The following is a 13053-nucleotide window of genomic DNA, read 5'->3' on the forward strand; positions in this document are numbered from 1 at the left end:
GAGCGTTTGCTGTCAGGGCCCCGAGGCTCTGGAACAGCCTGCCCGAGGAAATCAGGTCGGCTGAGTCAGTGAACTCTTTTAAGTCCCTTCTTAAAACACACTTTTATAGGAGAGCCTTTCCCGATCTTATTTGACTTTATTTTATTCTATTTTACTAATTCTATATTTATCTTAAACGTGTATTTTAGTCTTTTCAATGTTTTCATGCTTTTATCTTGTATTGTTTTTGTATTATTGTCTCTTGGGTATTATTGTCTTTACACTTGTTAAAGCACTTTGTAACTTGTTTTTGAAAAGTGCTAAAGATTATTATTATTATTATTATTATAATAATGTCCCACATTTAACTATATATATATAAATAAATAAATAATGTTCACAAGGAATGTAGAGAAACTGAATTTCTTACTCAGCTCAGTGTATGTGTGATTTCATCCATCCACGTCCACTACAGTGGACAGATATGTGGAACCTATTTTGAGCTATAGTAGCGTAGTTACACTACGTTGTCCCAACCACCACGTGGCGGAACCCCAAAGCGTCGTCTACACTTCAATTTGATCGTTGTCTTTTACATCTGTCATTTTGATATGTTGCATCAATAATTGAAAATTGGGGAGGTGGAAGTGTTGATGCACCAAATAACTCAGCAGTAACTATGAAATACTTTTATTCTCATATAACCAGTAAAAATACTAAAGAGGATGTTAGAAAGACTTTAAGCCAGTTTTTAATTATATATTTCTTGTGCATTTTGTTCTGTGACTGAAAATACATCTGTCCTCTCCAGTGGACGTTATGCGGAAAAGGGTTTATTCTGCCTTTGTAGCTTTCAGGCTTATTTTGTCGTTTTATTTAAACTGATGATTCAATTTGCATTTTAATATTGTTGTGTATTTATACCACTTGCTTTTTGTAAAAAACATACTTTTTTGGACCTATATTGAGTTCCATCTGAGTACTTTGTGTATTTATCTACCAGGATACACATGTCCAATAATAAATAGGACACTACTGTGCATGTTAATATGCGTATTAATGCTGTGATGACAAAATCGAAATCACTTTATTTGTCCACATACCATTTTACAAACAGTACCATGCATACTTAATATGTTCTCTGCATTTAATCCACCCTAATTTGGAGCAGTGGGCAGCCATGAGCAGCACCCAGGGAGCAGTTAGGGTTTAAGGGGCACCTTTGGCAGTGCCTGAGCCAAACCAGCAATCCTTCGGTTCCCAAGAAGTCCTGAGCTAATGCTGCCCCATAATACCACACAAATTGTGCACGCTCAGGTTGTAATTAGAGCTGAAACATTTAGTTAATTTATCAACTATTTTGATAAATCGATTAATCGTTTCAGTGTTTTTTTTTTAAGCAGAAATGCTGTTCTTTGGGTACAACATCCCAACGTTAACAACTTGGATAAACAAACCAGTAGGACCCAGATTTGGTGACCATGTTGCTGTTTTTGCACACACCTGCAGTGTGTGGCGACGCACTCGTTGCTGCAGTACTCCTTGTCCCAGTCTTTGCTCTCCACAGCGGGGTTGCTGCAGCCGGCGCGCACACAAATGTTTCGGCTGGCAGTGGGAGTCACACTCGGGATGGGGGCAACGTTCACCTCAACCTCCATCTGAGAGACAAAAGACAAATGCAGAAGTTCAAGGTTATTCTCAGTCCACTTCAGAGCTACATACGATAAATGGAAACTGTTGCTGAAGCTGCGTTTCATGTGTTGCTAACATTCAGGCATCAACAGGTCACTGAGCGCTGATGGGCTTACCCCTTCCTCTGCCACTTCCTCTCCTCCCGTCACTACATCACCCGACTGTTCCATCTCCACCGCCAGACCGGCGGACATCGACATGCACGTTTCACCGGCTGACGTCACAATGATGGGCGTGCTTGAGTCCGATTGCCGCGACGATGGGACGACCTTGATCTGCAGCGGAGGCGGAGCTGTGGCAGCACCTCGTGGTTTGGCCTGCAGAGGTGGAGGGGCCTGGGCGTGCACCATCTGCTGCAGCCGAGGCGGAGGAGGGGTGCTCTGCATCTGCTGCAGCGGCGGCGGCTGGCGCGGCGAGGAGGCCGGCGTCGCCGTGACGGACACGGCGCCAGAGGGCAGCTGCGTCTGCTTGATGATGATCTTGGTGACAGTGGGGGGGTTCGGCGGGGCGGTGACGGGCGGAGGTTGGGGTTTAATGGCGCCGGTGCGGGAGCGTGTGGTGACCTGAGGCAGGTCCACGATGATGTTGGAGGTGCAGATGTTGGTGATGGTGTTCTCCTCGGGGTTGTAATGCTGTGACCTGGTGGCGCGAGCGGCTAGGGTGGCGGCAGGTGTGGCTGTAACAGCGGGGGGCGGGGCTGGAGATGGTGGTGATGGGGCCGTGTCCATGACTTCAATAGGAGCCTGAAGAGACGATGGACACAATAAAGAAGTTAGAATGGCTCATCTGCTACAGCGTAGAAGGCAATTACACGCTTATTATACATGTTGTGATCCGATGAGGACGTTAAAAGTAAGTGTTACTGGTTTCTGTGGTTTATAACCAACATTTTACTTATTTAAAAACAGAAAATTGGGCTGGGCGATATAAGTGATCGAGCTAAAAGCATTTCCTCAGTAAGAAAATGAGAAACTATGTTTGAAGATTGCTAGACAATCTACTAAAAACTAATCACATCCAAATAACAAAGCCATTTTCAACAGTGCATTTCCCAAAACCAGGTCGTCTCCAAGACAACTGTATGCATGTTCTTGTATCCTGACACAAAGTGTGTGCACCACTGCAGCCGGCTAAACACAAACAATGACTCAATCATGATGTATATCAACAGACTGATAACGAAATGATCACAATAAAATGCGGTGCCATATTGATCAGCCCTACAAGGTAACTGCAAATCTTAACGTGCAACTGACCACTTCCACAGAGACGTTATCTGTCATGCAGCGACATCCTGTCTCGTAGCAGCTGTAGAGTTTTACAAACGTCAGTTAGAGGCACTCACCTGAGAAAGCTGGCCGGCTCTGTACTCGGCCAGCGCCTTCAAGTAGTCTTTTTTCGCTGCTTCGTTTTTCCTCTTGTAAACCTGAAAAAACAGGGGTCAATTATGCTCTGACGTTAGGATTGTGTTTTGATACTTTTAGATGGCCTAAAATATTTTTTAACTATGTTAGTTGTTCTTGTTTGTTTTTTCTTGAAAACAGTAAGCGTATGACCAGTTAATTAACTAAAACTGTATCAACTACAAATATACATTTCACATCTTAGCCAGATCCAAATGTTTTTCTACAACTACTCCATGTCAGAGAGACAAATTCCAGGTTTTCTATGACTGCAGGAATTCCTGATAGGAGTTTCCACCGTTGCCGTCTTACCTGTTTCTGCTCTTCCCCCAGGCTGTCCCACATGGAGGCCACGATCTTGGAAACTTCTCCAAACGTGGCGTTGGGATTTTGGCCCTTAATAGCTGCCTGTGTGTCCCTGAAGAACAAAGCGTAGGCGGACACAGGTTTCTGGGGCTCGTTGGGGTCTTTCTTCTTCTTCCCCTTCTTCCCTCCTCCCGCGCCCCCTTTCCTTCCAACAGCTAAAGAGAGGCTGGAGGCGGGGGCAGAGAGCGGGGAGTCGGACAGAGAGGGACCGAGGGAGATGACTCCGGGAGAGACGGCGAGCGAGACGGGAGATTCAACCAGGACGCTCTGATCAGAGGGGAAGATACGTGTCAGAATAAAAAATAAACAGTATTTCCAAATACTGTTCTTTTTCATTTCTATTCTTCCTACGCAATAAGTAACATGACAGAAAAAGATAAGTATTTTAAATTCAGTTCAGTATATAGCAGAAACCTATTTACCAGACTGAATCTTTCTGATAGATTTGAGGTTGTTTCAGCCGGCATTTTCGCCACTGACCAGTGAAAACCATGGCTAACTTTGATGATTTAGATTTTTTGTGTCATATAGCTTATTACTAATGCAACACAAGTTGGATTTAGCGGAGTCTGCAAAAGGTTGCTGATGTAGGCTACTTTTTAATTTGCCAGAACACTCATAATCACAAATGCTGGTTCAGTCAGTTTGCATATATTCAAACCGGTTTAAGCTGGTAAACTGGAAACTGAGCCAACCCTAAACTGACATTTTTGTATGTTTCCTGTATGCAGGAGACTGAAAGCACTTCAAAACAATGTTTCAAATCTACAACAATAAATATTTGTTACTCATTAAGTATTCATCAAACAAAAAGTTAGACAAAAATTACGAGTTTAAAAGGAGGAACCATTATACTGCATTTCCAGTCCTATATTGTAGTTCTGTGACTCCTGTACGGCAGCTTTGGACGATTCAAAGTTCAAAACATAATTTTCTATCTTATACTGGCCCTTCATGTTGAAACAAGCTGTAGATGCTCCTGTCTGCAGCATCTACAGTGTTTTTGCCGTTGCTCTGCGTCATTAAACCACAGTTATGCTGCACAATCATGCTCAGTAGACGACAGGAAGTAGGCCTGTAGCTGTCTGTAACATCATAGATAAGACAGAAAATAAGGAAAAAGCGTAATAGGTCTTCTTTATTTCTCAATAACGACATCAAGCAATCTGCTTGATGTGGGCGGTGTCAACTATTATTTCACGAGGAACCACCTGTATAGTTCAATAGTTCATGTACGTCCAAATGCATTGCAGCAAGAAACTGATTATGAAAAATGGTTTTCTCACCCGTCTAAAGTCGTCCATGTCGTCATCCTGGAGCGAGCTGGTGGGCGACGCCGTGGCTGACAGAGGGTGTTCAGGCGACTGGGCGTGTTGCAGTATGCTTCCTCCTCCCAAGCCGAGCCCCAGTTGAGCGCTGAGCTCTGACTGGTCGATAGTGGTCAGCTGGTTGGACCCCAGCAAGCCCTGGCTCATGTCACCCAGCGGGACATCGATGGTCACTGGGGACGAGCTGCTGAACTGAGAGCCGATGGGATGTCCGAGATCCTGTGAAGACGGGAGCAGAAAATGAGAGCGAATAAAACTGGTGTTTGACACGGAGATGATTTTGCACAGTTAGAGTTTCCTGCACGCCTCACCATTCCCAGTGACGACCCCAGCAAAGCACTTCCTCCTGACTGGTTGATGACTCCCAGACTCAGGTGCTCCAATCCCTGCGAGGGGGCGTTGACGAAAGTCGAGGCGAACGAGGGGTCGTCCCCTTCCACCACAGCGTTGCCGGGCACAACCACGCTGTCGGAGGGGCCGGTGTCCGACAGCTCCCCGAAATGGGACACCACATCGGACACTGTGAGGGCCGAGTCTGGGTCCAAAGAGATGGGAGGTATCTCGAACTCCTCATCGCCGAGGCTGGGAGTGTGGAACGTCTGGAGGGCCGGTGAAGCCAGACGAGGAGGGAAAGCGAGAACGGAAGAAGAAGAAAAGTGGAAAGAGGACAAGAGGAAACAAGTTTGTGAGAAGTTGTTGTGGAGAGTTGTAAACAAACAATTTAGAAAGGAAGGTAAGTGGGGAGAAGATTACTGTTGGTGTAAAAGACTTTAAGATTAATTTTCTAAATACTTAAACATCTCAAGAATACTCTGTGGGATAGAGTCAGGTGTGCTTTCAGTGTTCAGTGGCCTGCGTCACAAAGCAAGATTAGCGTGTTAGCGAGCAATCTTCAGCCTTAATTCCTGTTTTCTGGTATCGCAAAGCTGACTCACATTCATCACGGTAACCCATGCTGCACTGCTAAGGTTCTCAGGTTAGCAGGTTAACTTCAACAACAACACTCATAACATGACTGAAGGATCCGTCTCTCTGTTTCTTTTTTAATTGTCATTTGTCAGTCGTTATAAACACTAATACCGATTTATCTGCAATTAGCTCATGTCAGCCAATAATATCTGCACAGTGATTTACCAGCCGGGCTATAATTAACATGACACGTAATAAAGAGCAATAGAGACAGGTTCATAGATGAGTAAGGTTTTTAAACCAGGACTTCTAACAAACAGATAATTGACCAAACCAACAGCACAATGAATTAAAGCTGCATATTAACTGTGTCCATACTGTTACATAGACCTTATTATTATCCACTAACAGATAATCCATACATTTTTCACACTCTCGCTAGACTTCTGGAAATAACTGACAATGCCGGCCATATTTAAAAAGGCCTATAACTTAATTCCCACACTTAGCTTTAGCCTTAAAAGCTGGATATTATTTATGTTTCTCCAGATTCTTGTCCTGTTCTAGTTGATAGCGTTGAGCTTCAAACTGTCAAAGCGTGCCATCACTCGCAGCTGCACAGTGTGCTGCAGGGTGAACAGCCGGCAGCAGACAGTGAGAACGACCATGTCTGCAATATTACCGCGGGTAACAAGAATGAATGAATGAATGAATGAAGGGATGAACAGATGCATGTCGTTGACACTATATTATTATTATTATTATGGCATAACTACCTGCAGCACCAACTATCTACCTATCACCTAGTCGAAGCTCATTCAACTTCGCCAAATAAACGTCCTTGTTGTGGGAACATTATATCGTCACCGCCGGGCAGGAGAGGAGGATTAAACCGCAAGCAATCCTTCTGCATCTCTGCTCGAGGAGAGACCAAGGACGCGAGTGGCAGTTTGCTTCCATAATGGCCGTCTGTATCAAAAGATGAGCTGTCACGCGAGATTTATAATTGTGTCCTCAAACTCTAGTGCTGCAAGCGCTCAGAGATTTACCCGGCAGTGATTCACTAAATCAGCTCGTCTGGCGTGGACTTCAATATATCAGATGTTCATTTATATGTAAAAATACCACAGCACTCGAACTTAAAAGTCAAATATCTAGAGTACTTCTTCCATCACTGGTTATAAACTAGGCATGAAGTAGTTGTGTTTAGACGTTAAGAGTTTGGATAGGTGATGTGACACTGTTTGTGATGATTATGATAATGCCATGCCTGTAAAATGCTTTCAAACCATATAGAGAATGCAGCCGGTTGTCCCTCTTTTCATTCTGATTAAACAGCGCTGAAAGGTGTATTAAAAAAAACAACCTGTAAATCGTGCCATCTGTCGGGCTCAAACTTAACGCCTTCATATATACGTCACATGTCTGCAGCTGCAGGTGTCTGCGGGAGCGGTGTGAAATATAAAGTATTTATAAATAAGTCATACTCCACCAGCAGATCCAGCGAGGTTGAAGAGGTCAATGGGTTTAGTGGCACACTAAAAAATGCGAGTACGTCAGTAAGTGCACGCTGAAGTAGATTACATGGGTCAATCTGTGGCTGTAAAACTGTCTTTATATGTTCTGACATGAAATGATCTATACAGTACAAAGCTCTTATTTAGTGTGACTCACATCGAATTTATGAAAGCTGGGAGGAAAAAAAAATATATATATCAGATATTAACATGGTTCAAATGCTTAAAAAAACACATTTGCCAATATTTCCAACAGTTGGGTAATTTACAACATCAGGTGGTAATTTAGACATTCGTCATGGTTGTAGCGTGGTTAAATGTGGATTTAAAAACGGCGGTGCGTGACTCTGATTGGCCCCAGTTTGTGCCTGTAATGTATCACTTTTACATTCAAGTCCCAGAGCTGAGCTTCCATTTCTCTGAAAGATAAAACTCCCGGTGACTCAGAGGCTCGTTTAACAACACTTACCACTGTTTCTGAAGATGTTTCCAGAATCATCAAAAACTCTGACTGGCGATTAGCCAGAAATGACAAAATCTCCTTGCATGATTTGTTCAACACAGGAAAAAGACTGAATGTTGTACTATATTAGAGTTGCAACGATGTATCGACTATTAATTGAACTATTTTGGTAATCAATTAATCGGTTTGAGTAAATTACATGACTCGAGCTTCTTAAATGTCAATATTTTCTAGTTTCTTTATGCCTCTATGACAGTAAACTGAAAAAAATAAATAAATAAATAAATTATATATATATATATATATAAATAAAAAACATTTGCGGATGTCATCTGGTGCTTTAAAAAACGTTAGTTACAATGTAACATTAATATTGACAAATTTAACAGTGAAATTTTAAAATAGTGGTTCTAATTATAGTATAAATTGAGCAGGCTACGATTTTCCTACAGGAAATTGTTTATCTGAAGTGATGAGCCAATCCACATAAATCCTGGCTCATTTCATCCCGTGAACCGTTTATTAGTTACTACATTAAGACTTAAAACCGGTGGTTCCCAACCTGAGGCTCAGGACCCTCCAAAAGGAGTGAACAGATGACAAACAGAAGACTTTTGGTCTAATTCTGGCTTTTTTGCCACCTTCTGTGAATTGCTGGGCAATTTTACTTCTTCGGGCCTCTATAAATGATTCAAATAAAATCAACCTTGACAATAAGAATCACTCTTTGGTTTAACCATTCACAAGTAGATATCGCTTTGTTTTACTAAGGTGCCTCAATCAAAAAAGGTTGGGAACCAGATCTTACAGAATAGCGACATTTACTGACAGGAAGATCTTTGCTGTATGAAATTAAGGTTTAAGGTGTGGTCTTTGTTTCAGGCAGAGTGAAAATGCAGAAGTTGCACAACAACAAACAAAAACCTGCCAGAGAGAAATCCAATGGTTTATTCAAAATGTGAAGGATTACCTCTGAAGAGAGGAAGGGGTGACCAGACCCAGGAATAGTCAGGTAGTTGTCACTGCCTCCAGGGAACTGAAACACAAAAGGTGCACAAGTTAGGACAAAAGATTACTGATACAGGGGTTTGTCTAGTATTTCCCCCATGCTCTCCAAAAGTAGACTTCATCTTCTATTGCCATTGAAGAAACAGGGCATTTCTACACTGTGAGATGCATTCAATGGCAGCTTTTACTGAGTTTTAATACATAAAGCATATGCAAATAAGTAGCAGAGTGCCCGTGTGTGGTTGAGAGGCGGTTGTCCCATTCATAAGCTGGAGTCACCTTGTTGTCAGTGTCAAAGCCATTGAAAGACTGCGGATCCAAGAACTCCGGATCACCGTCGTGCTGCCCGGTGCCGTCCGTTAAATCCGAATAAAAATTCAGGTCCATCTTTTCAACTGGGCCTCATATATGCCAGCTATGAGGCCCCTCTTCAAAATCAACAAGATCTTACACAATTACAAGAAATGTCCCAGTATTTAACCTATGCTTGAAAACGTGTGGGTTAAAGTGGTTTCGGGTTAGATACTAATCCCCCAGAAAACACAGAGTCAAGATTAGCTGTAACGTTATGTCTTATGAAACAGCTGACAGCCTTTTGCACAGATGTTCGGCTACACAACGCGACTAAAACGAAGCATGTGTAACGTTACGGTGCCGAAAATAACCCGCCTGCTACCGTCTGGCTAGCCACCGAGGTAAGTTAACGTGGCGGCTACCGGTCTTTACTGCTGACTTGTCCTACCAACACGGTTTAGCTAGCTGGCTTTGACGCAAGGCTGCAGTCACCCCTCACTTCACGACCAGCCTGGCGCCCGATTGTCTGTCGGTCCTCGAACGTCTCATTCAATCAATGGCCGCAGCTAGCAGATACATCGATACACGTTTAACGAACTGTTAATGCTGATTTGGAGGTCTGGGAGACGACAATGATCGTTTCAAGGTGTCTGACAGGGAAGGAAGGCAGACCCGGATCCCCGTTTTCGCTTCGTGTTGGCCCGGGCCAGGCTGCTCAATGGATCCCGAGCCACGGATCATTAGATGGGGAAGCCAGGGCCGTTAAACGAGGACGAGGCCGGATGTTGAGTGATACGAGTTTCAAAATAAAAGATGATAAGCTAACTTGGGATCATTTGCTTCCTCAACATGTCTTCTTTCAGACTAGTGGAAAGAAAACGCCCAATAAATACACAATTAAGTGTTTATTTTACTACAGTTTGTCAACAAATTTCACCAACAGTTAGCATTAGATACGGCCTCATTTGCATATTAAAACATAACATTTCAGAAAACTTTTAATACAAAAAATAATTGTCGTGTAAGACAACTGTATTGTAGTTGTATAAAAAAAATTGTATTGTAAGATATCAACAGTATTTTCTGATTTATGGAGTAATAAAAAGAGAAATCCCAAATTCACTCAGTAAAAACATTCTATCAACAAAATAAAACAATAATTTTGATTCTGACACAATCCAGTGTTCAAATTTCAGTTCTTGAAATAGATACAAATTAGCACATCTCATTAGATACGACCTCATTTGCATATTTAAACACAGAATTTCCGAAAACCTGCAATACAAAAAGTTATTGTCTTAATGTAAGATATTAACCCGGGGATGTTTGATGTTGATATCTGTTAGGTACATTATTTTACCCTATTCACCTGTAGTGTCTCGCAAAATGTATGGAATTTTACAGCTGAAATTGAGAGGGGTCAGAACGTTTCCAGCCAGGACACAGAGGCTCTGGAAAAATCTACGCGAGGAAATCAGGTCCGGTCTTTTAAATCCCTTGTAAAAACATATTTCTATCAAAGAGCCTTCCATGATTTTACATGTAATAAAAGTACAATTTGGAAATTACTTTTATTTCTTAAATATGTTTTGTTTTTGTTTTACCTGCCTTTATGTTTTAACTATTTTATAACTTGTATTTGATTCTTGTAAAGACTATTATATTATATTATTACGTTGACAAAACAGGTGTCACAACCATGCCTGGATAAACCTGTGACACACACACACACATACACACACCTCCTAATGGGAGTGGGCGATACCAAAATGTTTTGATGTAATATAAGTAACACTAGCTATCACCTTTAACAATACCAATATATTTTATTACGCTAAACAGCAAAGGTTCTGTCATGTAGGGAGAGCTAAATGTGTTTTAAGATGTCGACAGAGGTTGGTGTCACAATTAAGCTGTTCTTTATACAAAGTGTTGGAGTTTTGACCCTTAAACACTCGCCTATTTTTCCCTTCTCCACCCTGGAAATAATCATATTTGCCCAGAGACCAGGAATATCTTTACTGGAATAACACTAAATGACGGCATGTTTTCTGTGTGTCAGTTAATTTGATTAAAAAAGAAATTTAGGACTATGTTACTTTAGCAGTGCAAATTAGCTAAAAATATGCAATCAAATTACAGAACCATAAGTGACACGCAGCCTGAGGTCAGTACGGTCGACTTTATTGGACTATTTTACCTTATCTCAGATATTGGTACAAACGTTGACCCGATAAGTAACAAGAAGTTACAATACGCTATAGAAATGCCAATATATTTGAGGTCACATAGAAATGGTATCATTAATGTTAGCCCACAATTACAGACCAAAAAAATTTTTTTACTTTAATCATACAGGCTTGCACATACCACACTATTTCGTTTAATGGTTATTATAGTTTAGTATTAATTATTATAGTTCTCTTTTGTTTGTTTATTTGTTGATTAATAGTAAATATTTACCTTATTTTTGTTATCACATTAATATAATTTAGTTGTAGTTGTGTTGTTGTTAACAGCTATTACTGATTTAATTTCTGTGTTTACTGTATAAAATCCACGGGTTTTGCTTTCAGTGTTGTTTTCGTGTTTATTTTTCTGTTGTAAAATGTCAAACAATTTTGTCACTCAAACTGTTTTGATACCTAAATTTAAGTGACCTATTTAAAAAAAGTTTGATTATGGATTTATGTTGACGAATTGAACAGTAGGCAACATATTGCTTAAAACTCAAAAGAGTGTATGTTTCATAGTTATAAAGATGTTTCCTGATTTTATTTTGAAAGCTGTGACAGGAAGTCACATGTCATTATATTCCTCTCGACATTAATCGACCAAAAATTACTTTAAACTCTTGTGCAGTAGCTTTAAAAATACATGTTCGCGTCTGACATGGAGTGTAGCAGCTAAAAACCCAACATTATGTCGTCGAAAAGACTATTTAAAATGTTTTAAAGACTAAAATCTCAGATATTTTAGCGTTTCACGGCTGCCTGGCGGCATTTCTTAACTCCGTTCCCTTCCAGTGGTTTGGTCCGATGAAATCCTCTAATTAAGTAGTAATGTTACATGTTTAAAGAACATATTTACCGACAAAAAGATTAATTTTACAACTTAAATGTAGATGTTTAACGTCTAAATAAGCTGTTTCAGGGCTGGGTTGGTCTCTTTAAACACTTAATTTACACCAGGAGCAGTATATTTGACTCAAACACCCAGGTGTGTAGGATTAACCGTCTCTAAAGTTTGAAAGAGATTAGGGAGAAGTTAAATTAACCGATTTGATTAATAAAAAGGGATAACCAATCAGGCCGACCGGGTGCTCTGCTTCGTAACAAGGCCACCACAGTTGTGTTTGTGACAGCCAAAGACCATCACCTTTGAAGACAAAGGCGAGTCTTCTTTATTATGCTTAAAAGTTTCTAATACCAGCTACTCTTACCTCCATGCTCACCCCCGAAATCTGATTATTAATGTTTTGTTTTTATCCCACTTTTGCAAGTGAACTTCGCCCAGAATTGATTTCCTGAAATTTCACAACAAGGCAGGCTTCCGGATTGTACGTACAAGTGGACGTGACCTCATCACGCAACAAGATTTGGGGAAGTTGAAGTTTCAGAATAAAAGGCACTTAATTTAACATCTTTGCGACTGTTTATATTTATGAATGTAAAGTTTAGCATTCAAGATAAGAATTGTTCAATAAAAGGCTTCTGTCAGTGTTTATTTTCCATTTAAACGCCATTATTCTTTAAAAATAATCTTGTTTCCTTGCACCATTTTAAATACAAGTTCAATATCAAGCCCAAAAAGTTTCACACATACACATTCAAAATAAAATTAAAGCTGCAAGCAGCGTTGGGCGGGCCCTCGCACTTGTAAGCGCGTCCGCGCGTGAGCCGGCCGAGTCGCACATTCTGGAGTTCTGCCGGTGCGGCTGTGAATTTCCTACGCGGTTCCGACACCGCATGAAGGTGCTATATGTCACTTCCTGTGTCCCCTATGTGGAGCTACATAGCACTTGCCGCTGTGAATATAAATCGGTATTGACGTGTAGATGTCTGCGGGGTGGGAGAGTTATCAAGCACGTAAAG

The 13053-nt window shown here is 41.1% G+C and overlaps 1 protein-coding gene across 6 annotated transcripts in view; it reads right to left on the reverse strand.

The window, feature by feature from the left end:
* The window catches only part of tox4b (TOX high mobility group box family member 4 b), a 15370-nt gene that overhangs the window by 2090 nt on the left and 227 nt on the right, over positions 1-13053 (reverse strand). Inside the window, exons 1-9 of one of the 6 annotated variants that reach the window (XM_046063708.1) lie at positions 12402-12537; positions 8628-8693; positions 7165-7215; positions 5080-5367; positions 4727-4987; positions 3387-3707; positions 3017-3097; positions 1788-2414; positions 1483-1637 (exon numbers count right to left, since the gene is read on the reverse strand). In XM_046063708.1, the coding sequence (XP_045919664.1) occupies positions 1483-1637; positions 1788-2414; positions 3017-3097; positions 3387-3707; positions 4727-4987; positions 5080-5367; positions 7165-7215; positions 8628-8693; positions 12402-12407 (1856 nt within the window). In that variant the 5' untranslated portion in view covers positions 12408-12537. Of the gene's footprint in view, positions 1-1482; positions 1638-1787; positions 2415-3016; positions 3098-3386; positions 3708-4726; positions 4988-5079; positions 5368-7164; positions 7216-8627; positions 8694-8944; positions 9863-12401; positions 12538-13053 lie in introns of those variants that run through there. The other 5 variants (XM_046063705.1, XM_046063709.1, XM_046063710.1 and 2 more) reach the window with 5 other exon arrangements.

This window comes from Micropterus dolomieu, linkage group LG12, assembly GCF_021292245.1.
Source record: "Micropterus dolomieu isolate WLL.071019.BEF.003 ecotype Adirondacks linkage group LG12, ASM2129224v1, whole genome shotgun sequence".
In the NCBI taxonomy this organism is placed as follows: Eukaryota; Metazoa; Chordata; class Actinopteri; order Centrarchiformes; family Centrarchidae; genus Micropterus; species Micropterus dolomieu.